Source organism: Clinocottus analis, unplaced genomic scaffold (genome assembly GCF_023055335.1).
Source record: "Clinocottus analis isolate CAN_PGR_092001 unplaced genomic scaffold, fCliAna1.0.p SCAF_6, whole genome shotgun sequence".
NCBI classification, from domain to species: Eukaryota; Metazoa; Chordata; class Actinopteri; order Perciformes; family Cottidae; genus Clinocottus; species Clinocottus analis.
The window spans coordinates 4,259,243-4,287,217 of NW_027176218.1; the positions used below are offsets into that span (position 1 = coordinate 4,259,243).

The following is a 27,975-nucleotide window of genomic DNA, read 5'->3' on the forward strand; positions in this document are numbered from 1 at the left end:
GTGTGTGTGTGTGAGTGTGTGTGAGTGTGTGTGTGTGGAGAGAGAGAGACTCGCGCAATCGCATCGCCTGGAGCCCCGCTGCAGCAGGACCATGCTCACGCGGGTGAAATCGGCGGTGGCCAATTTTATGGGAGGCATGATGGCCGGCGGCTCCAACGGGGATCACCCCGGCGGCTCGGATCTGCCGCTGAAATACCCGTACAGCAGACCGGAGTTCCTGGGACTGTCGCCGGACGAGATCGAGTGCTCGGCGGATCACATCGCGAGACCGATCCTCATCCTGAAGGAGACCAAGCGGCTGCCGTGGTCCACCGGCTACGCAGAGTGAGTAACCTGGACGCGTCCATCTTTGCTTGCACAAAACACACAAGAGCATCCTTGTTTCTTTCGTCTTTTTTTTGGGGGGGGGGGGGGGGGGGTGCGGACTTCTGAGATCATGCGCTCATCAAGGCGTAAACATGAGCACCCAGCTGCTTTGATTCAGATTATTATGGAGGGGTTCATGTTGTAAATAGGCCAAGGTGAAGCAGCTGATGTCTTCCTTCAGTGATAAACATCACAGTTTCCTATAGGACGTAAACACACCTCCGTCAAACAGATAAGGTCGCGACAATGTAGGCCACAAGGGAGTGCTTTAACGTTGTGATGATGCAAAAAATACAGCCAGCTTATTATAGTTGCAGACTCATTGTGTGTGTGTGTGTGTGTGTGTGTGTGTGTGTGTGTGTTTTATTCATTTAACATCATGAAATCAACAAAGTGCACCCTCAAATCCAAGGTTTTATTGTGAATAGCAATAACGTGACTTGTGTGTATGCATGTGTGGTCAGGAAGGCTCTCACACGTAGAGGGAGAATAGTCACAGAGTTTGTCTCATGGACATTGTGTGTGCGTAGTATTAATAACCTACAGGGCTGAGTTTCAGTAAAGCCGGTAAAACTTGACCGTGTACTTTTCCATGTGCATTACTTGTGGAGATCCGGTTTCTCGCTCGTGTTTTTCTAGTCAGACACTAAAAGTCATCCTCCTTCTTCTTGACAACTGAGACCAGAATCACAACCGGACCTGAGTTCATCTGTCGTATTGTTCATATCTCAGCTTCCTGCCAAAGGCTCTAATGAGAACATCTTCTCAAACGCATCGAGCACACTCGGCTTGACTCGTGCAAAGCAAAGTTGTTCCTTTTGCTTTCTGTAAACTGTGTCGACGGCGCGGGAGGGCCACTGCAGAATGAGGGGGGGGGGATGGTATAACATGAGAAAAAAAATGCAGATTTGGTGGAATATTTTCACAACGGCAGTAAAAAAAACAAAAAAAAACAACAGGAGACTGAGCAGGAACGACTTTGTTTGCATGCCGGTGAGAGCAGCGTGCCCTGCACCTCGTCAGGCCTGAGCCAGACCTGCACTGTACAAACAAACTTCATGTGGTCTAAGTTTGCCTTTGACAGGACTCGACTCGAGAGTAAAGTAGGACAAACACTCGCTCGCATCATCGTCTGGACGCTGCGAGAGCAACGCAGTCACAATCGCTTCCACTCATGCGTTCCCACATCGAAGTGTCTCGCTGGTCTGGTGGTTAGCGAGGCTGTCTCTACACCGCGCAGGTCACAGTTCAGACCTCGAGGCGATCCCATCGGCACGGTGTGTGTGTGTGTGTGTGGGTGTGTGTGATTGAGGCGGTTCAGTGCCCCTGAATCCACACATCCACAAAGAAGAGTGAAATCGCTCTGTTTTCTTTCCCAGGACTTGAAGCCTCATCATCACGCTGTTATGATAGAGCGCCTGCTTCCTGGAGCTCCATCGCTTAATCGATGATGTGAGACATTAAGTGAGAACGCCGCGTGCAGACAACCCCCCACCCCCTCAACTCCTAACCCCCACATCTCTTTGCGATCTAGTGTTTCAACTTCAGCCGGCCTGCTGTGAACCCGACTGCGTGCAAAGTCTCGGTCATCCGAAGTGCGCCAGGGCTTTTTCAACACATCTGACCCTGTGGGTCTCTCTCCCTCGGGCAACTGTCTGTGTTTACAAGGAGTGAAGTGGACGGGTCAACACTTCGCAGAGAGAGAGAGAGAGAGAGAGGGAGAGGGAGAGGGAGAGGGAGAGGGAGGGAGAGGGAGAGAGACTCCATCCGAGAATGATTCAAAGCGTTGATTTATTTGGTGGCTTTCTTCCCTTTTCACAGATCAATCGCTTTAAAACCAACCCCGTCTCATACAAAATTACATTCCCATTCAACAAAACCGCACTCTCAATTACGTCATGAGAGGGAAACAAGTTTGTGATGTCATCAAATTGCTTGGTTTTTTTTGTCTGATCAACAGTCTGGAACATCAAAGTTATTAAATCTGTGTGAATGTAAGAGCGCGCATCAGAGTGGAACAAGTATTCATGCATTTTCATTCATGCAGGCCTTAAAAATTGTGGTTGATAAAATGTCTATTGATTGACCTTTTGGCTAATTGACTGTTGCAGTGCATGCTGGATCTATATGCTCTCTGCCTGAAGAAAAGCCGTTGAAACGGTTTGATTCTCTCCCTCCGCTACGCTTCCTCGTGCTAATCTGCCATGAATAATTTCAAATCTCAAGACGGAAAAGAAATGAAACCATCACCCCGCTTCTTATGTTCTAAAGTAGGTTGCATAATTTGAGTTAAAATGCTAATCCATATCTATAGATAGCTAATTGTGCATTTCATTATTAATTCATAAGGATTGCTATTCATGATTAAAACACAATTATCGTACTGGGGTTTTTGTTTCTTAGTAAAATTGGTATACTTATACAGAATATATCATTCTACAGGATCGTGTGTGTGTGTGTGTGTGTGTGTGTGTGCGTGTGTGTGTGTTTGTGTGTGTGTATATGAGAGAGACACTGAGCCCTACTCAGGGTTTTGTCATCAGCTGGCTGACCTGCGGGTTTAGTTGTTGTGAAATCTGCCAATTTGCCCGTGGATAAAAACCTGAGTCCGTATGAGATGATATGATGAAAGGGTTAACGGGGTCAGGTGCCTCTGGGTCAGCTGTTTGGGTTCATTTCCACGTCCTGACCGCTGAGGTTCTCTCCCGGCTTACAGAGCCGCTCCCCGCGGTGACGGGGAAGAGAAGTCCTCGTTTCAGATTGCCCGTCTCTTGAGCTGTCGGGTCCAGTGAGCATGATCATGTGACTGGATCAGTGAGTCTTGCTCACCGCTCTCTCTCTCTCTCTCGTCTCCCGCTGCCTTCCTCCCGACTTGTTTTCCACCCATCACGCATACATCATCCCCCTTTGCACCCTGGGAGGGGCCGGCCGCGCTGTGACCATGTCCTTTCACAAAAAAAAACAAAAATGCCAAGTCACAGTTCTACCTTTTTGAATAAGGTGATAATATTTGTGGTGAGTAACTCGTAAAGTTACTTGTTTACATCACCAAATTCCAGTTTGTGTACATAATTTTGTGCACTCTAAGTAAGACACTCCCACTTTAAACATTTCCCTTACTTAAGGTCCCTTGAAATGAAGAAGTGATGCATTCATTATTTCTCGGGATGGGATTCACCATTGGTCCCACCATACGATATTATCTCGATACCGCGATACGTTAAGTATTGCGATGTATTGCGATTTATTACCTTTTTTTTCAACGGCAAATTGTCCCCAAAGGGAAACTTTGTCGACAAAAATAAATTGATTTTATTACTCCAGGACCAAAAAATGTAGACTTGATTAAATAAAAGATCGATACTTTGCTTCCGTGTATCGATACAATATCGCCACGCAAAATATCGCGATACTATCCTGTATCGCTACTTTTTCCCCTACTTACTTTCCAGGAGACCAGTGAAGGGACGAGAGCGACGACCTTCACCTGATGAGTCGCTTTTAGTTCTGATAAAAGTGACCTTCAACAAGAATAAATCAAGGCCGGCAATGAGCGCAAAACATCCTCAACAAAAAACTCTCCAGTGGTGGAATAATTAGGATGATGCTAATTCTTCAGAGTTTCATTGAGAAACGTTGAAGCCACTGAAAGCAGCACAAGGACACGCTTCACTCGCTCCCCTTCTCCTCCTCGTGTTTCGCCTCATCACCTTCAGCCTCCGTGTTGAAATGGGAGAGCGGCGGCAACGAGCAGATAAACGAGTTGTGACAAAGCCTCTCACTCTCCTGACCCAGGACCAACACAGTCCCGTCGATACCCGATCGATATCGCGTCTGTAAACTGAACACCGGCACCGCCGCTGCACACACAGTCTTTTTCTGCGCTGCTTCGGCTTCCTCAGCGTTCACATCCGCGTTAAAAGAACAGAGATGAGGGAGTAGATGTGAAACAGTGTGAAGCTGGCGTTGTTGAATGCGTTTATCCTTCTATTCTGAATGCAGGTTTATCTTTCCCGGTCTTTTCTGACGTTTTTCACTCGGTTACATCAACGTCCCCACTCAGCTGTGGGGAGGGAGCACGTGACGGAGCTTCGCCTCTGCCTGGACCACATGATGCAGCACATGTTCTTGTTTCTGCTGCATCGACACGCCACATCGCTCCGAGGCAGGAACGACGTAATGCGGCTGCAGTTCAGCGGCAGCTCCAGCGCCAGCTTTCCCTTTCAACGTGTAGCTTCACTGTGAGCCAACCTTGAACAAGACGCGTTACTCATCGGGGTCATCGTCATCTAAAAGGACATATTCGTGAGAGCTGAGATGCTGCGGCCCAAAGTACAGTCGCAAAATGGATACAAAGGGATGTAGAAAATGGAGATTATCTGGGCAATATACGTAGATACGACATTAATAGTGTTTCATAGTGTTTTTTGGTATCTGATGATGCCTTTTGGGAGCAAAACGTGAGGCGAAGTCAAAAAGAAGGCACACCGGTCCGTAGTTCACAGCTCGGACGGAGTAATTAAGGTCACGTCGTTGTCTCCGATTGGGAAGGAGTGAAAATTAGGTGACCGGACGTGACAGCCTCGCTCTCGTGCACAGCTCGTGCCTCGGGGGGGGTCTGGAGGGCGTCTCGCTCTCACATCAGGAGTCTTGAAATCTCGTGACCGCTCGGGGTGGAGTGACCGCTGCTCCCTGCTGTGCTTCGGTCTCAGACACGCATGACGGCGTCTGAGGTTTTGTGGCCCCCATTCATCAGAGGAAGTTCGTGGAAGGAGTTGAGCACATCGCGTACTGTACACTAACATCATTTTCCTTGACCGGTTGGGTGTTCTGTTTTTTAGTAATTAACAATAAAACCTATAAACGTGGTTTTAAATTTGTTTCTCTGTGCAATATTGCAATCCAGACTTTTTATATTTGCGACTAAAGTTGCCAGAGTCAGCAACCGCTTAAGTAATAAAGTTCATTCATCACCTCTTTGTTTGATATTTCGCTGCTTGACCTGTTGAAGCAGGTGGAACCGATGACATTAACAATAGTCGCGCTACAACCGTAACTTTCGTCTGGAGGGGAACACGAGGAGGAGCACGGTTTGCTCGACCTTTGCAAAGAAAATGGGATCAACAAAGTAAGAAAACGAGCGAGGAATTAACTAATGTTACAGAAACTAAAAGGCATCGGGGTCTTAAACCACTGAGGTCAGGTTTACTGATCCATACATCCGCATGAGGACGACAAGGAACTGGATTACGGATGGATATGAGAGGATTACCGGCTTATTAGGACAAAAGAAGAAAAAAAGGGAGCAAATGTGACTTTCGGAGATGGCCGTGTGAAGGTTTTTTTTTTTTGTCTCTGATACTAATTGTACATCATCATACATTTATTTTTCACCACTATCACAAAAACTAGTTTAATCAGATGTCCTAGATGTCATCTATAGTGGTTATTTGCATAAAAATAATGATACAATGGTATGGAAATTATTAATTTTTTGGGATAAGAATAAGATCTGAGAATAGCCGTTTTAAATGATGTATTATAAGCAATCTAGAACTATTATTAGGAAGTTAAAGAAGTCATAATTCCCTCTCGTATCTATTCCATAATGCCGTGAAAACATTTCCTTCAAACGACTGTATTCACGCGTCTCGCCTTAAAACTACATTTTACAAGAAAACATGTGAATACATCATGGTAACGGTATAATTTCCCTCCGGAGCGATGCAAGGAACGCATCGTAATGTCAAACTGTTGAACCTGCATACGTTATCGGTCGGGGACTAAAAGCTTCAAAGCTCTTGATCGCATATTCTTTTGGACTGACGATCTCCCGATGGCGATCGTGGGTGAAGCTTAAGTTTCCCACTAAGATGGTTTAACTAAAACCGCGAGTCGGCAAAGTAGGCGTGTCACGTAAACCTGTCTGATGGACTCGCCGCAGGGAGCGGGCTATTATTAGCCTTCAGGCCGGGGCAAAGGGGCGACCGGCCCGTTGTGTAAGACTCCCAATTAAAATCAATCTCGCTGAGTGAAGGCCTGCCCGGTCAATATCCTGTCGCTTCAACAGCCCACAGTGTTTTCTTAGCTGGAGACGGAGGGTCTGTGCTCGGCGTGTTCATCCCCGGGACCAATTAGGATTACTTACATAAGATCCTCCACGGGGGGAGGAGAGGGGGGAGTCATCATGCCCGGCTCTCGTATCAACACGTGGCGATTATAATGTCTCAATTATTTGATACGACTCATTTGAGACGTCCCTTAAAGGGACAGGCTACCAGTTCTTTTTACAAGCACTGTTTGTACGACGAATGTCTGTTGGAATAAAAAGTGATATCACGACATTGGAACTTCCGCCGTTAACAAAAATCCATGCATAGCCATCTAACCTTTTTTGAGCTGTAATTTTGATAAGATACCATGTGCAGAGTTTTTTGAACAGGGCCACAGTAGACTGAACTTCTCCTGCGGTGGCTAAATCAACAATGGAGTATTGTGCGTGTCCACGACTGCAGCAGCAGCAGCAGTACACCATCTGCCAGGTGTTGTGTAACGCAGTATTTCTGTATCTGTCCTCTCACCTGCATGCGTGGGACTCAAATGGAGATGTTTATTTAAAGAGTGTCTATTTGCAATTATGAATATACAAAATAGAGAAAAGATATGCTGCCGTGAAAGGGAACTCTTCCACATAACCTGAGTTTAGAGAGGGTTTATATACTCAACGTATTATGGATTAAAGGTCACAGTTAAGGAGGGTGTTCAAGCCCTTTTATTACCTGCAGCTGTGTATCACCTTTCACCGCCAACATTCAGGGAATTTGGTATCTTTGTGTAGTGATAAAAGCAAATGTTTAATCCATGTCGGCTGTTACGCAACTGTTTTTTTGCTTCTGCGATCCTTGCAATGATGCGAGTGGAGACGACAACAGATGTCTTGGAAATGGTTCATCCCTTCGACCTCCTCCCTCCCCGAGGCTTTATCGGCTTCACCGTCCTCTCTGATGCCATTTAATGTATTATTTTCATGTACACTACCCTTTAAAAGTTCGGGATCAGCTGCTACATTGATGGTTTTCTTCTTTCCTTCGATAATGGCTATTTTAACAGAGATTTTGAAAAGAAAACTATAATTGTGACACCAAATTGAAATAGATTTGATTCCAACAGAAGAAGAAATTAATAATTCAAGCTTGCAATTAGGGGATGTGATGCAGTGTTGCATGCCAGGGGAGAATACTGTTCTAACCATTTCTTCCTCTAAACACCCTTTTGATTTTTAATTTGTTTTCAAGTCCAGAAAAGCATAAGAATTATCGACCCGCAATCGGGTCGTGTTTATTCGTTGTACGATTGAATAGGTTTGAACTGTGATGTGTGAGTCCAGCGTGTGCAGCTGGTACTCCCTGATCCATATCTAATTATTATTGTGTCATATCTTCCATGTATTTAATATCTGTTTACATTGTTTTATATCATAAAAAACAAAGTTGTTATCTCTTTATCTTTTATCCTAGGTGTCCTGTTAAAGTGACGCACGGCGTCCATCCATTAATTCCTTGTTTTATTTCAGGGTGATCAATGCAGGGAAAAGCACGTTAAATGAGGACCAGGCCTGCTGCGAGGTGCTGGTGGTCAAAAGGAGACCGGCGGGAAACTCCACGCCCAACCGGACCCCGACGACCCGCAGGAGGTCCTCCCTGCCCAATGGAGAGGGCCTCGGCCCCCGGGAGAGCCCGGTGAGTCACACAAACGGGGGGTCTGGATCCATCAGGAAGTATCCATCCGCCTTCCCACCATCCCTAACATACCTTAGAGTCATGCTATGAACCACGGGAGGTGGTGAGTTACAACTGGAGGACCAGGGTGTAAAATCCCCGTTGGCATCGGGGTCGCCTCGTGTCCCAGTTGTTATGTTAAAGTCTTACACGGAGCCAATATGCAATAAACCGGGCTTTACACACACATCACCGACGCTAATATCGTTAGCATCGGTGGCCAACACAGGATATTTGACCGGGCAGGCCTTCACTCAGCGAGATGGATTTTAATTGCCGTCTTACACAATGGGCTAGTCGCCCCTTTGCCCCGTCCCGAAGACTAATAATAGCACAACATGGCCACTCGCACAACCGCTCACTAATTCACACAGAATCCACACGGCACACGCACCTCGCTCTCTCACTCTCTCACTATTCAGTCGCAGCAAACGTGTCGTAAAACGAAAAGAAATCCACTGATTTAGGTTTTCAATATTTGCATTGCCTCCCACAACCAGAACCGAGCCGGTATTTAATGGCAATGTAACAGAAATATTTGTCTCTACACAAGAAGAAGTGCACTTTGAATAAGCTAGTAAGTTATTAAAAGGTGTTTGATGATACAAACATTTTTTCATTCTAATCCATCTTTTTGATAACGTGTCACAGACTGGAAGCTTCCACATGTTTAGCATTTCCTCACTGATGTAATCCAGGTAATGGTCAGAGTGGATGTAGTCCTCGAATGGCCCCGGGGCCCCGCTGTTGGGCCCCCTCCCTCCCGTCATCCAGTCCAATCAGCAGCTCACTGGGGCGTGCGGCGCAGCGCCCTTCACCCATCACAGCCTCGGCCTTCTAGCAGCTCCCAGAAACACACACACACACACACACACACACACACAATGATAACCCCGTGTCCTTCTGCAAGTACAGTATGTTGTGTACAATGAAGTAATACTGCTGCAAACGTTTCTCCTCAGCCCACCAGTACTTTGCTCAGGCCCAGCCAGAGCCTACAGCAAGCTCATGCAAGTACCTCGTGACTCACTGCTGCAGTGATACTAGAGCGATAAGAGTAGTGTCGAGCCTTTGTAGTGCTTCTCTGCTCGCTTCATAGCTCATGTGGTAGAAACCTGCCTGCACTATATTTAGAAAAATCAGCGCTTTCGAGTGTGCCGAAATATATGCCAGCAATGATCTACACCCAGTGACAAAAAGCAAATGCAGTGCAAGCCCTGCAGGACAAAGCAGCCCTCCATCTTTCACTGTACATACTTGTTTACGACATATTGAAATATGTGCAATGGCAACTCAATGTCCATACTTTCATTTTATTGTGTTTACTTGACATAGAAGGGAGTTAAACTGTGCACCTTATAGAGTATAAAATGCATGGCCACCGGCTCCGAAGGGGGGGGGATTGCTGCACTTTTTGAAGGTGGCAAACTCAAAGAAGTGCAATGATTGAACTGGATCATAGGCCACTTTGTCTACACCTTATGTGGGACGTATCCCTTTGTAGATGGACACAGAAGGCTGTATCCAGCGCCGGAACACACACACACACACACACACACACACACACGCCTCCATACTGAGGCATTGATGCCAGAGCATACATTAGCATCACGGCCTCCGCCGGATGAAGGGCACTTTTAGATCAGAAGACGTCGTTGAATGAGAGCCTGAAAGGAAAAGCGTTCCCTCTGAACACCTACAGTAGCGACGCATTTAGATTCACCGCGTCGATAGAACGGAGCTTTTCGGCCCATGAAGTTTGTGCAATGTGTGAATCACTGATGTCTGTGTGAGTCAGCTTCGACACCTGGAGCACGCAGCTCACTGCGCCGCTCTCCATGCACTCGGGCTGAAGTTGGTCCGAACCTGGTGTTGAACCAGGGTTTCTATTCTTCTGGGTTTCTATTCTTCTGGTCACTGCCACAATATGCATCAGTGGTTCCCAACCTTTTTGCTTGTGGCCCTCGACGCAGCATCTGTTCATTACGCGCCGCCCCATGTTGCATACTAAGTGTCGTGTGTTGTTCCTTGTAGAGTGCTTAAGAAGAAGTAGAACTATCCAGCGCATCGCGTTAAGAGAAGAGAAAAGCCACAACGCGCTGAAAAAAATGTTTTCTTTTTCTTATTTCTGAAATTTACAGTTTCTTGAGGTTGGTGGATCCCTCCAGGTAAGGAACCACAGCAGACATTCTGGATGATGAGTCATTTACGTTTCATTCATTTTGATGATAATGAGAATAACTCGTTGGAGTTGGATGCAGCCGTTGTACCGAGCATCCATTTAGATAAGATCCTTATTAAATCTTGAAATATGGGATTGGCTCATATCTGCTTCTGCCTGATTGTTACATAAACTGTTGACTGTCGTCACAATATAAATAGGGAACCACGTAGACACTGATTCTTTCACTTTTTTGTGGACTAAAGGGGACAACACAGCCATGGCTACTGCTCTCAGCTGATAAATGTACTGATCATTCACACACGACCACATGTTTCTCGGTATATTCTCAGTCACCAGTTGGTTTAAAGTGAGAAGGAAAGGTCTGACTCCTCCCTATTGATTCCCGTCTGTGTCCAGGAGAGCTCCGACAGCCTCACCTTCCACTACTGGGCGTTGTTCGACGGCCACGCCGGCTCCGGGGCGGCGGTCGTGGCGTCCCGCCTCCTGCATCACCACATCGCCCTGCACCTTCAGGAGGTGATGGAGATCGTCTGCAGTCCCAACGTGCTGCCCCCGACGTGCTTCGGGGAGGAGCCCGTCAACCACCACCTCACCCCGACGTCCCAGCGCGCCCTCACCAGGGCGGCGTCCCTGCGCGGCGCCGCGGGGGCCCCCGGCTCGCCCAGCACGCCGCCCACGCGCTTCTTCACCGAGAAGAAGGTTTCGCACGAGAGCCTGGTGGTCGGCGCCATCGAGAACGCTTTCAAAGACATGGTGAGGGGAAGGTCTGCCGCGGACACCATGCGCACCATTAACGCCGCACACCGCCGACAACGTGCTCCTGAGTGTGCTGCGACTGCAGTTAGCCATGCCCTATAATTCCCAGAATAACGCCGGACATCCCGCCGTTATATTGCCCCAGACAAAAAAAAAAAGGCCAGGCATGCCCTTTTCTCAAAAATTCCAAAAAAAAAATCAAAACCTTTTGCGGCTGCTTTGCTCGGAAGCAACGTAATGCTGGAAAAATGAGAGACACAGAAGTGTGTCTGTTAAATGCAAACCTACAATCAAATCATCATCAGGTTTTTTTTTCGGGGGACATGCGTTTGCCATTTCCCTGACACCCACATTAAAACAGAACTTTGGTATTAACGGCACAATTGTATTGATGGACTGTCGCAAAACAAATTGTGACTTCTTTAACCTTTTAAACTCGGTAGCATGACACGACGGACATAAACCAGGACGGCGTTATCAGCTCTCGCCGGCGTGTGAGAGCAGTGATGTGGTTGCGTTGTGATACGTCCACTAACGCAACAAGCTGCTTCCCACACTGATAATGTATGACTGTTGAACCTGGAAGCACGTTGTGGCAAATGTTTAAAGATATGAGCACAACGTGGTTCACCAGAGTGGAAAGTTATTCTTAATGTAGCTCTGAGAGTGCACCAGAATGATGCATTTAGCTTTAAAATGTACAACACTTTCTCTGTGGAAAGCATGCTGCAGGACTAAGGGATTATTTTAATACACCACAGTAATCCACTGATTATTGTCTAATAATTGCCAGCAAAAATTGCCCATCTCAAGTTCACAGAGGCCATGGCGATGTGATGTCTTGTTTTATCGGACCAATAGTTAAAAACCACACATATTCTGTTATTCAAGAGAAGAAGCTATTCACCATTTAGAAACTTTGAAACAAGATTTTCTTTTTCATTTTGGTTTTTAAAGAAAAATCATTATGAAAATAGCAGATTTTATCTTGTCAATTTATTAATCAACTAAAATAAGAGAAGATAATCCTTTATTAGTCCCCTAGTGGGGAAATTACAGGATTACAGCAGCACTGCTGACAAGTTATAATAAGTAATAATAATAAAAAGAATCAAGTAATATAAATAAACAGTAGAACGTTATTAAAACAGATGACAAATTTAGCAGTAAGAAAGAATATTACATTTACAGATGGATTAAAATATACAGATGGAATATAAAAAAATGTTCAGATGGAATAAATAATTTGTATAAAATGTACTTAAAGTGAATATTGTACCAGGACATGAATTAAAGTGTTCATAGTGCTCAAGTGATTGTGCTCACAAGTGTTCATACAAACCTAGTCAATAGTGTATAAATGGATACAAGTAAAAAGAATAATTAAGCTATATACAGAGGCCCGTAATGGATATGGCATAACATCAAACTATTAAAATAATGAATATCTATCAGATACTTTTCTGTCTGACCAGAGCCCCGATGTCATCTGTGAGCTCTCGGCCTCGACCAGACGCACTGCATCATCTTCCAGGAACCAGAGTCAACACACAGCGTTTGTGTCCACTTGAGGAGGCTACTTTAGATCTCGAGAGAGGGAAGTGCTGCTCAATCGAATTAGAAAATCCAATCCCACAGAGCATCGCGGTGTTTCCACCTCTTCACCACTAGATGGTAGTGTGCCATTATATTCTGACCAAAAACTCCATGGCCATAAAAAAAAAAGGGAAATGAGAGTATTGGGGCACTTGCGGTGTGTGTGTAGGTGTATTTAATGATTGTATGAGGATCAGTTAATTAATTGAGAGGTATATTGTGACTGTATGGTTGATAAAGACGGGATTCTGCTTCAGAGCCGTGAGGATTATGTGTTGTGAGCTGCAGCTGTCGCAGTACAACGAGCTGAGGTTTTAACACGATTCAGCATCTGGATTCATAGGTTACTGAAATTTAGGATTCACTTTCAACAGTAAGTAGTTTCTTTGCTGCGTCTGTGTTTTTCTCTCCTCTTTTCCTCGACAGAAACCCATCCTTCCACGACTCCTAGCTATCAGCGAACCTCTCCGTCGCTCTGCTTCCCGTCTCTTCACTCGCATGCCTCTCTGGCTGCACTCTTTACCCTCTGTGTCCTCTCTCTCTCTCTCTCTCTCTCTCTCTCTCTCTCTCTCTCTCTCTCTCTCCCTCTCTCTCTCGTTGTCTTAAAGGGGAATTGCACTGACGTCCACCATTACTAACGCTGCAGTCACAGTGCACCTCGGTCATCGTGGCCACAAAGCTCTCTAATGGGGGTCTCCAGCTTCACACTTTCCAGTTCATCGCTCAGCGTCCCACTAATTGTAATGAGAGCCCATAGGCGAGATAAACTGCTGTAGCCACCTGGAAGAACAGCGTCTACTTTCCTCCACAGCTGTCGTTTAATCTTATTTTTATTTCAGTAATATTTTTTAGTAAAAACTGCAAATTGGTGCGCTTGGTACGCATCGCCACGAGAAAGCCAAAAACTGTCACTTCTAGTTTTGCTGAGTAACTACCCCAAAAGTCGATCTTGGCAGCATCTCCTCCACCCCCCCTCTCTAAAAGCCCCCTTGTCTTATTTTTTTTTTAATGAAGCTCATTCTTTAGGAAAATGGGAAGTGTCAAGAGAATCCTGGGAAGGGAACTCTCTAAATCTTTGTCTGAGAGTTCACTGAGTCTCTCTGTATCTTATCAGCCTTTAATTTTTTCTCCGACACGACTCACTGCATTCCTGTGGAAGAGGCCAATGTGTGTGTTTGTGTGTGTGTGTGTCTGTGTGTGTGTGTGTGTGTGTGTGTGTGTGTGTGTGTGTGTGTGTGTGTGTGTGTGTGAGAGAGAGCCGGCTACTGAAGCCCGACAAACACTCGGGGGTGTGTCAACATCAGAAACAACATGTAGCTCAGAAACAAAGGCGGTTGGTGGGCCCGTTTCAAAGCGAGAGGAGATGATTTCACCGTGATGGTCTTTAGTACAACACATTTATTTAGTGTGTGCGTGTGCACATGCGTACTGTCACTTGTTGACATCTTATCACCATGTGAATATGCTATGTCTCACACTATGATGTGGCGCCGGGCCCAGGCTCACACTGCATTTGTCCACTAGTAACACAAGTTAGCTTGAATAAACGGCTAGCTTAAACGTCGCTAGTACCTTCGGTGGTAGTCCATGCTAGCTCCCTGCTAGCTCCCTGCTAGCTATCCAACAACCACCAAATGTAGTAGCGGTTTATAACCCGACTTTTGCGTTACTCGCTGATGCTACGTGTCGATGTCTTAACCTATTTATGTTTTTCCTCCATTTTCTGGACCTAGCTATTTTTTTTCCTCTCTTGTTGCTTGTGTTTTTCATTTGTTCCGCCCTTTTCCTGACCTTTTGACCAATTACCACAGATCACACTGACCGATAGTTGCAGTTACTGAAGGTTTCCACTGTTGACCTTCAATGTTGTTTAGAACCGTTTACTCACCTATTTGCATCCTGCCTGGTTTGTTATGCAATATGTTAAAGGTGCTTCACTCCATATTCAGAGCATTAATACAGCAGCAAACAACTATCTGCTATGTGAAGATATAGAGTGCTGCAGGGATGATGTATTTTTTGGTGGCAAACCTGGAAGTTGGCATCACCCTTGTTACCCTTGACCAAAAGAATGAATGTGATTTTTACCATTTGGATTGTGAACTATTGCAGAAAATATGTGTGTTTATTAAGCTCTGTATTAAAGCAGCATTAGCTGAAGAGATTTTCCCCGCGGTCCTTCTGGCCCTCAAAAACAGGTGACGCGCCACTGATTTTGGTCATCAGTTAAAATGATGGATTCGGTTAATTACCGTCTGCTAATTAGAGTTTTCCATCTTCTCTGACGTTTCGACCTGTTTTTCTGTCGTTGCTCTCACTTTTCTTTCTCCCTTTTTTTATTTTTTAGGCCTAATAGCTTTAAGCTTCTATTCTGCTATCGGATAACACAGTAAACGGCGTGGAGGAGGGCGTTCGGTCTGACCTGTAGCTCACAGGTCGTACGGCGACTCAAGCTGCAGTCCAACCTTTTGGAAGATGGCGGCCTTCAAAACAATATGTTGAATACAATAGTTGATACAAGCTATTAAGCATTCACTCACATCTTTTATGCGCTTACCTTTTATTATGTATTCTTAAGCTGGTCAAACACCTCACTTAGTTGTCTTTCGCTGGTGTTTAAAAGTTTAAAAACACACACTAATAAGATGTTTGTGTTTTAGTGTGTAACTCTGCTTGTTTTTGTGTGTATGTTTTTTTTTTTTAACATGTGCCTGAATTCCTAAAGTCAAAACTAGTTACAGGACTAGTTATCTTTGGATAACGTGGTCAGATGATGTCATGTGGGACTTCCTGATTTGTCAGTCCTATCTCATGGCGTTTTTTCGTGCCGAAACCTTTTTGTCTGGGCCTGCGGGTCATTTAGCTGAGTCGCTACTAGACTCCTCTTGGCGGAAGTGTGGAGGAGAAAAGGTGGAGCTGTTTATGCAGACATTTTCATTATTAAAGACTTTGCCTGCAGCAAGAGGTATTGCACACAGCTAGTATAAATATGTATGGCTCGCTATGGATTCAATTAGAGGTGAAGGACACATTCTCTCTCTCTCTCTCTCACACACACACACAGACACACACACACACACACCGCACTCCCTTACTCTTGAGAAATGTGTGCAGCGGCACTAGTGGTTTGTATGTACGTGTGTGTGTGTGTGTTTGTTCTGGAACTGGACAGGAAGAGGGAGTGCAGGCTTTCAGCAACACGCATATGCACCCAAACACACGCACACACACGCACACACACACACACACACACACAGCAATTCTGTCTCGTACAAAACGGTCTGCACAAAAATGCATACAGGCGAAATGAAGTCGCTCCCACACATCCGGTCGCACAATTGATTGCTTTCTATGCACACATACACACACACACACACACACACATGCGTAACTGTCGACACGCAGTTGAACTCACACACATCTGTCTTTTCTGCCCAGACACATGCACACACACACATATATATATTTAGGCACGCCATCCATTGCTGTCTCCTGTCAGAGGAACACAAACACGCTCACAGGGTTGTGAGCCCACGGAGGCGACATGCTCTCGCGGGGGCGACGCCCCTCTTGGGAGAGCGGGCTCGCAGGATGGCCTCGCTGCAAATGTGTTTGCCAGCATTTTCCTTCCCACTCAATTTGTTGATGCTCGATAGTGACGGAGGGATGCGAAAGGAGGCGCCATAAGGGGGTCGCGCTTCTTTTCTTTCTTCTACTCGGGACTACTTCCTGCTCCTGTTTTGCCATTGAAAGGCCCCTCGGGAGCCGTTAGCATCAACGGTAGCCGCGGAGAGCGTCGACGGGTTAAACCGCGAGTGAGCAGCTTGGTTAAAATTGGAGTTAGCTTTTTGATTAATTTTCTGACAGGTTGATTATTCATCTAATTAATGAATTGATACAGTAGCAAAGATTTTTTTGGGTGGGAGGGGTTAATTAGCAACAAATTTAATCTGGGCTAATTAACCGGTGTTATAACCAGCGGCCGCTCCAAACTTTCTCTCCAATCCCTTTTGGTTTCCATTCCGCTTTATTGCTCCCTGACTTATGAGCGCCATTGATGAATTCATTAATTATGCTGCTATAATTAATAATAGCATCACGGTGGGTTTTAAGTACCAGCGTCATATTTTACTCAGGATCAGGTTCTTGCTCACATGCTCTGTGGCGCTGCCTGACAGGGAAAAACGTTTTTGAAGGCTGTGATTGTGTGTTGTTTGTAATAATTTGTGTGTATGTGTGTGTTTCTATTCAGGATGTGCAGATAGAGAAGGATAAGGCCGTCTACAACGTCTCCGGCGGCTGCACTGCTCTGGCGGTCGTCTTTCTGCTCGGGAAGCTCTACGTTGGGAACGCCGGAGACAGCAGGTGAGACGCTCAACGTGGGACGAAACGAGCGCACCTTTTTTTGAAATGACGCACCCCCGTACGAGCCAGTGTTCCAGTTTGAATAAGCAAAGACGTGTGTGTGTGTGTGTGTGTGTGTGTGTGTCTACTCCTCTCCCTCAGAGCCATCATAATCCGGGCCGGGGAAGTCATCCCCATGTCAGCAGAGTTCACGCCGGAGTCAGAGAGACAGCGACTGCAGTTCCTGGTAAGAAAGAACCTTTTTCTCGGCACAGCTGTCAGATGTTAGCGGAGCTGACCTCCCCTCCCGTTGAGACACACCAGCAACGCTTCGCTCCGTCTCTCTCACACCGCCTCCTCTCATTGCCAGCTTAATAGACTGTGGAATTGTTTTTCCTATCCCCCTGGGTATGTCAATCTTCTTTTTTTCTTCTCCTCCTTCTATTTCTTTCCATATCCAAGGCCTACATGCAGCCCCACTTATTAGGCAACGAGTTCACACATCTGGAATTCCCGAGGAGAGTCCAGAGAAAGGAGGTCGGGAAGAGGATGCTGTACCGGGACTTCACCATGTCCGGATGGTGCGTGGCAGATTTGTTGATTTTTTTTTTTTTTTTTTTTTTTAATTATTCACGGATTTACCAATTTTAATTCATCCCGTATCGTCAAATACAAGGATTTTTACACCGTTGAACTTTAAAGTAATCCTAGTTAACATATGCAAAACATCTTTTTTTTTTGTTGTATTATCTGCATTTGAGTCATTTCCAGTAATGTAGCTTTCATGTAAAGAGTCAATCTCCATCTTATTGAGTGTGCAGCAGTGTATAAAAGCCATTGAAAGTGCTAGAAGGAGCGCCATGCCGTGGCCTTGACATGTCTCCTTCTGTGCGTGAGAGGGAGGTAAGAAGGAATGTGTGGGCACATTAAGGACAGCTCTTCATCTTACTGAGGAGAGAGGGGTGGAAACGAGTCAAAGAGGTCGAGTAAAACAGTGTGAGAAGGAAGAAAAGAGCGAGTACACGAGGACCGAAGTACGAATGGAAACGTGGAGGGGAGATGAAAGGAAAAGAGGAGAGAAAAAAAGGAAAAGAAGAGACCAGGGAATTGAAGCGAGGGAGGGAAAGATCGCATATGCAGCTTTGAGTGTAAACTGTATTTTCCCTTTCAAGTAGAAAATTGGACTTTGAGGACTTTAACCTTGAAGGAAGTTACACACGCCGCTACTGAGGTCACTCAAGGTTAAATGATTATTGACGGCATTCTCAGCAAGCAGAGAGGTTTAGCATTCAGCACTTGGCGCTCTACCGCGATAAGAAATACTCCAAAGTCATTTTGCTCGCAGTAAGAAGATATTGGTGTAAAAAGCAAGTGTCTATATTCAAGCTATATTTTTGCAGACAGACCGGGACGTACTCAATATGTAAACGTCATGTTACTTCTACTCCATTTCATAATGAGATATTGTACTTTTTATTCCACTGCGTGTATTTTAAAGCCCCTCGAGGCCTCTTTCCAAAGCCACGCTCCCTAAATCACCATTACGTACGTAAACATATAATAATGAACTCAAACACAAACATGGCTATTGTTCACGTGACGTGACCCCACCACAAAAACGATGTAACATCACGTCCAAGCAACAAAACCACTGAGTTAGGTTGAGGGAAAACATCACGGTTAGGCTTTAAAAAAAAAGAACAAAATGTCTGTAAGCTAAGCAAAAATATGTAAACAAGTCACAAGTAACGTTGCAATAACTCAAGTTTGAGACCGGTCTCGAACAAGATCACCTGGGTGAAAGTCCTGTGTTTGTTTTTACCTTTTTCTTTCTTTGTCGGAGCATTTTATTTAGTGATTGCGGTTAAAAGAGGTTTCTAGACTACACTACCTTCCCGAGCTTTAAGCACAGTACACCTGTGCAGTGTCCCTGCACTTACTGCTCTGCTTATGAAGTTATTTAAAAAATGCAAATCCTTTTTATTCTCGACGTTTTACAGCGTTTTTAATTCCGTCCACGCCGCGTCGAACACGTGTTACACGTACACGTGTGCTCACGAGTGGTCGGCGCAGGCCACCGAGGGGAGAGGAACAGGCTGTGCTCGGTTCAGCAGATGTAGGTCAGTCAGCGGCGGTGCTCCTTATCGGGCCCAAAACTCACTCACACACTCTCTCTCGCTCTCTCTCTCTCTCTCTCTCTCTCTCTCTCTCTCTCTCTCTCTCTCTCGCTCGCTCTCAGACGGCCTCTGATGTATTTTTAATCAGGCTCTACCCGTAGCCCAGCTGTGCTCGTATCACCCCGGACTAAGTCTGGGTCTTAAATTAGCGCCCTGTCAGCCAGCGGGGGCGGACTGCTCTGATGTGTGTGTGTGTGTGTGTGTGTGTGTGTGTGTGTGTGTGTGTGTGTGTGTGTGTGCGTGGGCGTGACGTAACTGTGTCATCTTCTATAGGTGCAGTTCAGACGCTCTATAGGTACAAAGGATCCTTTTTTTTATTATTTGTGTCATGTCTCTGCAGCTTTCTGGTCCACTCTCCTGTCAGCGTGTGCAGCCGACGTGCCCACATGCTGCGTGCGTGTGTGCATGTGTGTGTGTGTGTGTACGTCCAATTCCCTCAAAGGCATCGATGATCAAGGCCACGCTCTAATGAAGGCATACAGGCCTCGCAGCCCACCTCTCTCTGTCTTCCTCCCTCGCGTCCTTTCGCCTCCTCCTCCTCCCTCGGCCACTTGGTCTCCGAGCTGTAATGACGGCGGTCGGCGACCAGGATGTGGCGGGCGGTGTTGAACGGAGTGATGGATGGCGAGCGGTCGGCCGGTGTTCGACGTGATCCGAAGAGGAGGGAGACGGGGGAAGAGGGGTGGGCTGGGGAGGAAAATTGCGTCAGAGACAGAGATAAATGTAAGCTGCAAAGAAAGAGATAAAGAAGGAGAGGAAAAAGGGGGGAAAAGATAGTGTTTAGGCCTCATAGGAGGGCAGTTATAAATGACAGTGAACGGCGCGCAAGCTGTCGCTCTTTGGCGGACACGCCCACCAGGGTGTCTTCTGTTCTCCTGATCCTGTGGACATCGAAGGTCTCCCTCTCTTCTTCCCTTCTTCTCCCCGCTCTGCGTCTGTACCCATGTGACCGATGCGGTTCGGAGAGTCGTTGGACGGCTGTCATTAACTCTGGCCTCGCTTTGCTCCCGAAAGCACCGCTCAGTCACGGTCGGACAGAAAGAAAAAAAAAAGGTTTTATCTGAACGCAACCGTCGACCGCGTCGATCGTCCGCCGCAATGTCACCTCGAAGTGTGTGTGTGTGTGTGTGTGTGTAGTGTGTGTGCAGATCAGGACGCCGGGCGCAAGCTGCACCCCCTCTTTGCAGCGAGCGGAGGTGACATCACCTGCCTGTCTGCCTTGTCTCTCGTCACCTGCAGAGAGAATGATACCAAAGCATCCCTCTCCTCCTCTCCTCCTCTCCCATCCCCCCCTCGCCCCTCTCTCTCTCTCTCTCTCTCTCTCTCTCTCTCTCACTCGTATCCGGCGACCAAACAGCCCTCGGAGGTGAAAGCGCTCGGTGTTGTGGTCAAACAGTACGGCCCCCCTTGAGCAACTCCCCACGCTTGTTTTTTTTTTTGGACTCGGTGTCCTGGAGCGGGGAAGCAGGTATCATAACAGGATTAATGTGTATCCCTCTCTTTCTATCACACACTCGTTATCTCGGGTCTGACAGGATGCAGTGGCTGTAAACACGAGTCTCCAGAGAGAGACTGTCCTCGACGGCAGGCTCTGGGGATTTCATCCAATGCCTCTTTGAAATAATGGCACAAAGAGAGTGTCGAGTTGTATTCTTTTTCCCGGAGACTTTACTTCTTGAAGGTGAAAAGAAGTTTCGAAGTGAAGTGGCAGGAGAAAAGATGTTTTATCCTTTTTTATTTTCAATAGAGGACGAGACCTGCGTCAAGATTAATTAGGTCCTCTTTTAATGCTCGGTTCAAGTGTTGCGTCATCAAACTGCTGTTTTGTTTTAGAGGTTTTTCCACACCATGAATATTGCAAACGGTAGTGAGGAAACTCTTCTGCGGCTCAGCGCTCTGAAGAGTCTCAGGCCCGCAAACTGTATTTCTGTGTTTGTGGGCTGCGCTCGCTGCACTCGTCCTCGCTCTGCACACTGTTAAAAAAAAAAAAGAAAGAAAAAAGTGCTGAGTGCAGCAGTATAGCGCTCGCCTAAGGTGGAAACATATGGTCTCTCTGAGTGGAACCAGCAGTAATGTAAAAAGCATCCAGGTCCCTGCTAATCTGCTTCGCAGCAGCTGAAATACATGGGATAAGGTGTGTGTGTGTGCGTGTGTGTGTGTGTGTGTGTGTGTGTGGGGCGAGCATGGGTCACGTGACATTTGCAAACGACTCCTCTATTATAATCAGCTCATCAGACTGGATCTCTGTTGTTTCTTTCACATCAAAAGATTCAAAACATTTGCTTGCATTCCTTCTTTCATTTCCTCCAGTCCAAAATAAAGAATAGCCGGCGTTTCAAAAATGTTATTTGATCCAGGTAAGGAGGCCAGATTTTTTTTTTTCGAGTGTGAGGAAAACTTTGTGCTGGCAGCTCTTCTGGAAATTGGCTCATATTTGTAATATTTCTTGCTGCTTTACAGTAACACAGCTGCTCCTCTGAAGTCCCACTGTACTCCAGCTACATGAGCACCAGAGCAGCGTTTCTGAGCTACAGTAAGGGAGGTGAAAGTGTATCTTAATTAAGACCTGGCATGAATACTCACAGCATTATACAGTCTTTTTTTCTTTCCCTGTACTGTAGCTCTGTCTGGACCCAATCTGAAGAGTGTAAATTATTCATCGGTTGGGGAAGTTTAAACACTGCTGCGAGAGCAGGGGAATGTAAACGTGGATGCTCTTGCATCATTTAGCTGCTTTACATCCAGACACACACACACACACACACACACTTGAGGTCTTAAAAAAATCCAACCGTAAACCAAGAGTGTCTCATACATGCATAGACGTCTCTATTTGTCGCTGGGGAGACTTAAAAAATTTTTTTTTCACAAGATCGGTTTGAAAGAAAAAAACTATGCTAAATTATGCTAAGGCTCCGCGTCGTTCTCCGTGTGATGTCTGGGTTGGATTTTTATTATTTTTTTCTCCCCTCACCGACTCTCTTTTCCCTCCCAGCATACTCTATCCCCCTCCAGTGCCAGTCTGCTCTGCGGCGGGGCCGACGTTGACTCTCCGGGGCATGCGTACGCTGCCTGCCATAAACCAAAAAGCCATTAAAGTGTCCTCTCTCCTCTGCGCAGGGCGTATAAAACCATCGAGGACGATGACCTGAAGTTTCCCCTGATCTACGGCGAAGGGAAGAAGGTAAGAAAGAGCTCGGCGGCCGCTTGCTGACAGAGTTATGCCCACAGACTTGTGCCTGTAATGAAAGCTCGCTGGGGCACCATTAGTCAGCCCGTGGCGGGCCTTGCCGGCCTCACAGTAAATACCTCTAATGGACTTTGGGCTTCAACGTCCCCTCAGCAGGTAAAACAAGGCACTGACACAGCCAGCAGTCAAAAAGGTGGGACTCCTGCTGGAGCCACCCGTTGAATGGGATGAAAGCAAGATGGAAAAAGGGACATACGTTAATTGAAACACAACGCGGCTCGCGGGACAACCGCGTTAGCGCTCCGACGCGCGCCGCAATGGGGAAAAAGGTCGAGCTCGGCACGCGGCTGGTGACATTTCCCTCGGAGACGGCGGCGGAGACGGCGGCGGAGACGGCGGCGGCGGCGGCGGCTCACGTGGTGGTGTGCGTCGAAAAGGTCGGGGGAGGAGACGTGACGGATCCGAACGTGTTCTCACTTGTGGCCTTCTGCGGTTGTTCAACACGGGCAGACGGTAGATTTCTGCTGGAGCGACGACGGGGGCAGACGTCGCGCGGCGGTGCTCTCCGCCCTGCAACCACGTTGGGGTTTTTTCGCCCACGTCGCACTCCTCGCTCCCCTTTTTGAAGTGAGATAGATGGATGGCTCGATGGAGGGAGGAGGGGAGGGGGGCTTTGTGCGAGGCAGAAGAAGAACGCCAGAGCACTTCAAAGCCCCGGCGTGCGGCCCGCTGAGCCCACAGCGCTCAACAATTAATCCCAGGATGTTTCCCATTTCTCTGCCGGAGGAGCTTTTTGAAAAAAAAAAAAACGCTCTCCTTTCTCGCTGTCTCCTTCTCTCTCTCTCTCTCTCTCTCTCTCTCTCCACTGATCCAGGACCAGGCCCGACTCGCCCTCAAGCTCCTCTCCCCGGCCTTTATGTGCTGCCCTGTCTCACGAGCTGTACAGTGGATTCAATTAGCCCACTTTCACCCTTCAGCCCTTTCGCCAGGAGCCTTTAATGGAGGCGGCGCTGGTGACCTGTGCCGTGCAGTAGGACTCCAAAAGAAAAAAAAAGGAGTTTCTCACAGCTTACAAATGAGTTTTGATGGCGTCCGGGGGAACAGTCGCTAGGCGCTCACAAAACTGGAAGATGCCGGCGATGAGCTCGTTGTGTATATCTGTCTAAAGGCTGCTCATCCATCCAGGTGAAGGGTCCCGCTGGGAGCCGCCTCTATCTGTCCGTGTGATGCCGCGAGGGATGTATCGGGGATGAATGCAATGGGCTCACGCAAGGTTCACAGAAGCCATATTGTATTTTAATGAATCAAGTCTTAACTTCATCCCAGGTGCAGTGTTTGTGCCATAGTTAAAAATATCTTGCTTCACAGTTACACGCATATATACGCAGATGTTTCTGAATACGAATGCTAGAAGTTCCTGAGGGCGGTTTTGGAAGAAATGTGCACATGAACACGTGTAAATGTTCAACTTTAACTACCGACTTGGCCCTACTCGACATATCAGACACTGTGGCATTATCTGTCATGTCGAGAGAAGTGGTTTATTAAAACTCGGGTCTTATTTTTGTGCCGTCGTCTCTCAGTTTGGGGGAAGCGCAGTGACGTCACTCAAAAGAAGTCCGGCAGGGAAAGATGAGCAGATTCTCTAAAAGGTGACGCATCATGCAAAACGTTTCCCCTCTGATCTTTTGCAGGCTCGCGTGTTGGCCACCATCGGCGTCACCAGAGGTCTCGGGGATCACAATCTCAAAGTGCACGACTCGAACATCTACATCAAGCCCTTCCTGTCCTGCTGCCCAGAGGTAGGAGGTCACCTCTGTGCTTCAGTCATCACGTCTGCATGGAAGAGCACGGCGACACCACCTGTTTCGCGTGATCCTTTCCTTCAAGACACGGAGCGTGGTCGCTTATCCACACTAGCAAATCCTCAAACTGTCGCTTCAGTGAGAGATTTCCTTCATTTTCTCATTTTCTTCCATCTAGACGATAGTATCGCGATATTTTGCGTGGCGATATTGTATCGATGCACGGCAGCCGAGTATCGATCTTTTATGACATCCATTATAAACTTTTTGGTCCTCGAATAATGAAATCAATGCATTTTGATTGATGTGAAATGAACAGACTGAAAATATTAGCTGACAATTTTTTCCTTTGGGGACAATTTGTGGTGGAAAAAAAAAGGGGAATATATCGCAATACTCAATATATCACAGTATCGTGATAAAATCGGATCGTGGGACCTCTGGTGATTCCCACCTTTGCTTACTATTTGCATAGAATATGAGTATATATAGATATATATATCTATCTATATCAGAAATATATGCCTGAAGGTGGAAAAGGCAAAGTTTCAAAGTTGTTTTTGTAGAGTAATGATGAACTGGAGCGCATATCTAATTGTTATATTTACATCTACGCTACTAAACTCAGTTGTTGCAACAAAAACACACATTTCAGCAAATCAAAATTACAACAATTCACATTCAGGGCGGCGTGGTGGACCTCTCTCTTCATTTCAGCTCGTTACTTTCGGCCTCCCGATAGTTTGAGAGCGCAGAAGTTACGCTGGAGAACGCCGTCGGCCATTAACAGTCCGCACCGTGAGCGGCGTGGTCAACACGCACATTAACATTCCCCACCAGCCGCCGCTCTCAAATGACTCCTTCGCTCCACAGTGTCCGCCGCACACGATCGCTGGACTCGGTCACGCAGCGCATGAATTCTCTTGATCTTTAATTCATTGCCCTACGAGTTCAGTCATAGTTCAGCCTCGTTTTTTTAAAAACTGTTTTTCATGTCGTTTGAAGCTTTTCTGGAACAATAGTGACGACAAGCATCAAACACATCATTAGTGTATGTAAAAACAAGTCAAACCTGAGCATTCAGTTGTGTTCAGGGTGTTAAATCCAGGAGAAATAAATGATTTTGTATAATAATTGTGTATTTGAAGTCAGAACTACTGATTTGCTCCCACGGTTCTCAAGAAAAGACGCAGAAAACAAGCCGACCTCGACACTCGAGGTCGTCGGATCGTGAGGGATCAGATATTCGCGTTCAGCGGTCAGAGATCAACCGCTCCGGGCTCACGACGGAGATAATTTACTGCTTTTTAAAATCGTTTCTCGGGAAACTGCATCAGAAGAATCTTCTCCCTTTTTGAAGGTTAGCTTACATCACAAGGTTTTCCACACTGGGAGGCTCGTGATCCACGCGGAGGTCATCCTGATTCCTTTGCAACGGCTTTCCCTGAATAGGCGCGCGGTAATCTCGCCCGTGGCCGAGGAATTACTTGCCACGGGGGCGTTATTGAGCTCGCTATCTCAGGGTATGCTTTTGCTCAAGCACGGACATGTGAGGGATCGTGACAAGATTCACCACAGTGACATGTCTCTTTTTGATTGAGAGCATCAATGACTTCCAGAGAATTTAATTGAGAAAGAAGTTTCCCTTTTTTGTTGTCCATCTATCCATCTATCCATCCATCTTTTTATAATATTCAACGATAACATGTCCTTCTAGAAACGGCATATCTGTTACTCTGAATAACAGTTTTCATTCAAACTACTTCCCCCAAAAAACAGTGACAGTGATGTCTGGATTATCCCAGATAGCAGGGACCCTGATTGATGATGCGGTTTAATTTTGGGACTCTGGGTGAAGGCGCTCGGTCCAGGTGGACTTGATGTTTCGTGACAATTAGCAAATGTCCGAACGCTAACACGTGAAACCAAAGTAGAACCAGCAATACAGCAATAATCTCCTCAACTTCATAGGAAATTCACATAACTGGTCCAAATAATCCCCAGAAAGCGAGCGTCTCTCATCACTTGCCCCCCCCCCCCCCCTTTTTACATTACAGGTCAAAGTGTACCCTCTGACGCAGTGCGAGCATGGAGCTGATGATGTTCTGGTGCTGGGAACCGACGGTCTGTGGGATGTGCTCTCTAACCAGGAAGTGGCCGAAGCGGTGACCTCTTTCCTGGCAAACTGCGACCCCGACGACCAGCACAGGCACGTTGGCCCGTCACACAGCTGCGGCCGCGAGCCGGCAGCTGAACTTCCTCTCACCCCGCTCTCACTCGGAGAGAGAGAGAGAGAGCGAGAGAGCGAGCGAGAGAGCGAACGCCGTTATCTTTGTTGTAATTATGCAAATTTCCTCAAACATTGAGATAAGCAATTTCTCTAATGCCGAGGAAAAGCTTATAAGACTGTTGAGGAGGCGCTCCGACTCCTCTTCCACCGTGAGCTTAGTTTCCAAAGTTCACCATTAAATTGCCCCCCCCCCCTCCCACCCACAGCTGTCAGCTCTTAGATGTCCTTAGTTAAATATTGTGCTTTTAAAACAATCCGATTTGACCGTTTCACTTGTTGTCCGTCACCCTGCTGCGACTACGCCTTAATCATTCATCACTTTTTGTTCTGGCAGGTACACAATGGCGGCCCAGGACCTCGTGATGAGAGCGCGGGGGGTGCTGAAGGATCGGGGCTGGAGGATATCCAACGACAGATTGGGCTCCGGGGACGACATCTCCGTCTACATCATTCCCCTCGCGCACGGCAACAAGCAGAACTAGCAGAGCGGCGAAAACACAACCGCCACACACTCCGCAGTTCCCCTTCAGCCCCTCGTGCTCTTTTTTTTGTTGTTGTTTTTTTTAAAGTGCTCTAGTGTGGACTTCCTCCTCTGCTGACGGATCAATGATGTCTCTGATGAGAAATGGGATTTTTTTTTTGTGTTTCTTCTCCCGTTGATCATCCTCAATCAGTGTGATCTCTTTTTGTCCGGTCCTTTTTTTTTTTATAGTAAAGAAACTATAAAAAATAAATAAATAAATAAATAAATAGAGCTGTTGAAGAGTCCCCCCCCCCCCCCTCCAATCCAGAGGAAACCATCATGGACCTTGTTACAGGTTGAGATGGTGATGGGCATCTCAGGATTGCAGTTACTAACTAATGCACACTATTTATAAATGTGAAAATGTAAATACTCCAAGGTACGACATTTGATAAGTGTGTTTGATTAAACACCTGTACAGTGTGAACATAAAAAAGACAACTAAAAACACTAATCTGAAGACGGATGCCCTGCACATATAAATCATACCTCCTCTGTTCCATGTAGAGCTTTTTAACGTAGCCGCGTTCAGTCGTCTGCAGAGTCTTTTCGTCCCAAAAGAAGAAAAAAAAATGTGAAAGCCCATAGCTCGTATGTCAGCTGCATATTTGTATTATTTTGCACGCCTCGTATTTGCAGTACGGTACTCACTACTGAAGAAAATGAAGAAACACGTTTATGAAGGAAGGCCCTGAGACCCTGCTCTCATCACAGCGGTACATGTAGCCCGAATAGCTTTTACACGCTTTCAGTTTTAAAGGTGGAAACAACAAAGTCCTGCTGTTGCACTCATTCCCCATCAGCCATCTACCTCATCATTTACTTCCTTTTTTTGATGTACTACGCATTACACGTCGTACTCTCTGAGCGGCTGTTTTGATGCTGCTTTCAGGCGCCATTATTCAGTCATGATTTGCTGTACCTGCACGATTTGTCGACAAGATTTTTATATATATATATATATA

The 27,975-nt window shown here is 46.5% G+C and overlaps 1 protein-coding gene across 2 annotated transcripts; it reads left to right on the plus strand.

The window, feature by feature from the left end:
• On the plus strand, positions 1-27,975 carry ppm1h (protein phosphatase, Mg2+/Mn2+ dependent, 1H). Of its 2 annotated transcripts, XM_068602845.1 has the most exons (11): positions 16-324; positions 7,940-8,105; positions 9,107-9,154; positions 10,726-11,082; positions 16,934-17,046; positions 17,188-17,272; positions 17,488-17,606; positions 22,323-22,386; positions 24,087-24,194; positions 26,255-26,406; positions 26,822-27,975. In XM_068602845.1, the coding sequence occupies exons 1-11, from the start codon at positions 92-94 to the stop codon at positions 26,967-26,969; spliced, it is 1,593 nt and encodes a 530-aa protein (XP_068458946.1). In that variant the 5' UTR covers positions 16-91; the 3' UTR covers positions 26,970-27,975. The 2 variants fall into 2 exon arrangements, with proteins under 2 accessions (XP_068458945.1, XP_068458946.1); XM_068602844.1 differs by lacking the exon at positions 9,107-9,154 and having other exon boundaries at positions 1-324.

Coding starts and splice junctions, on each gene's coding strand:
- ppm1h (XM_068602845.1), top strand. CDS start 92: ATGCTCACGCGGGTGAAATCGGCGGTGGCCAATTTTATGGGAGGCATG. Junction 325..7,939: donor TGGTCCACCGGCTACGCAGA/GTGAGTAACCTG, acceptor GTTTTATTTCAG/GGTGATCAATGCAGGGAAAA. Junction 17,273..17,487: donor GACAGCGACTGCAGTTCCTG/GTAAGAAAGAAC, acceptor TCCATATCCAAG/GCCTACATGCAGCCCCACTT.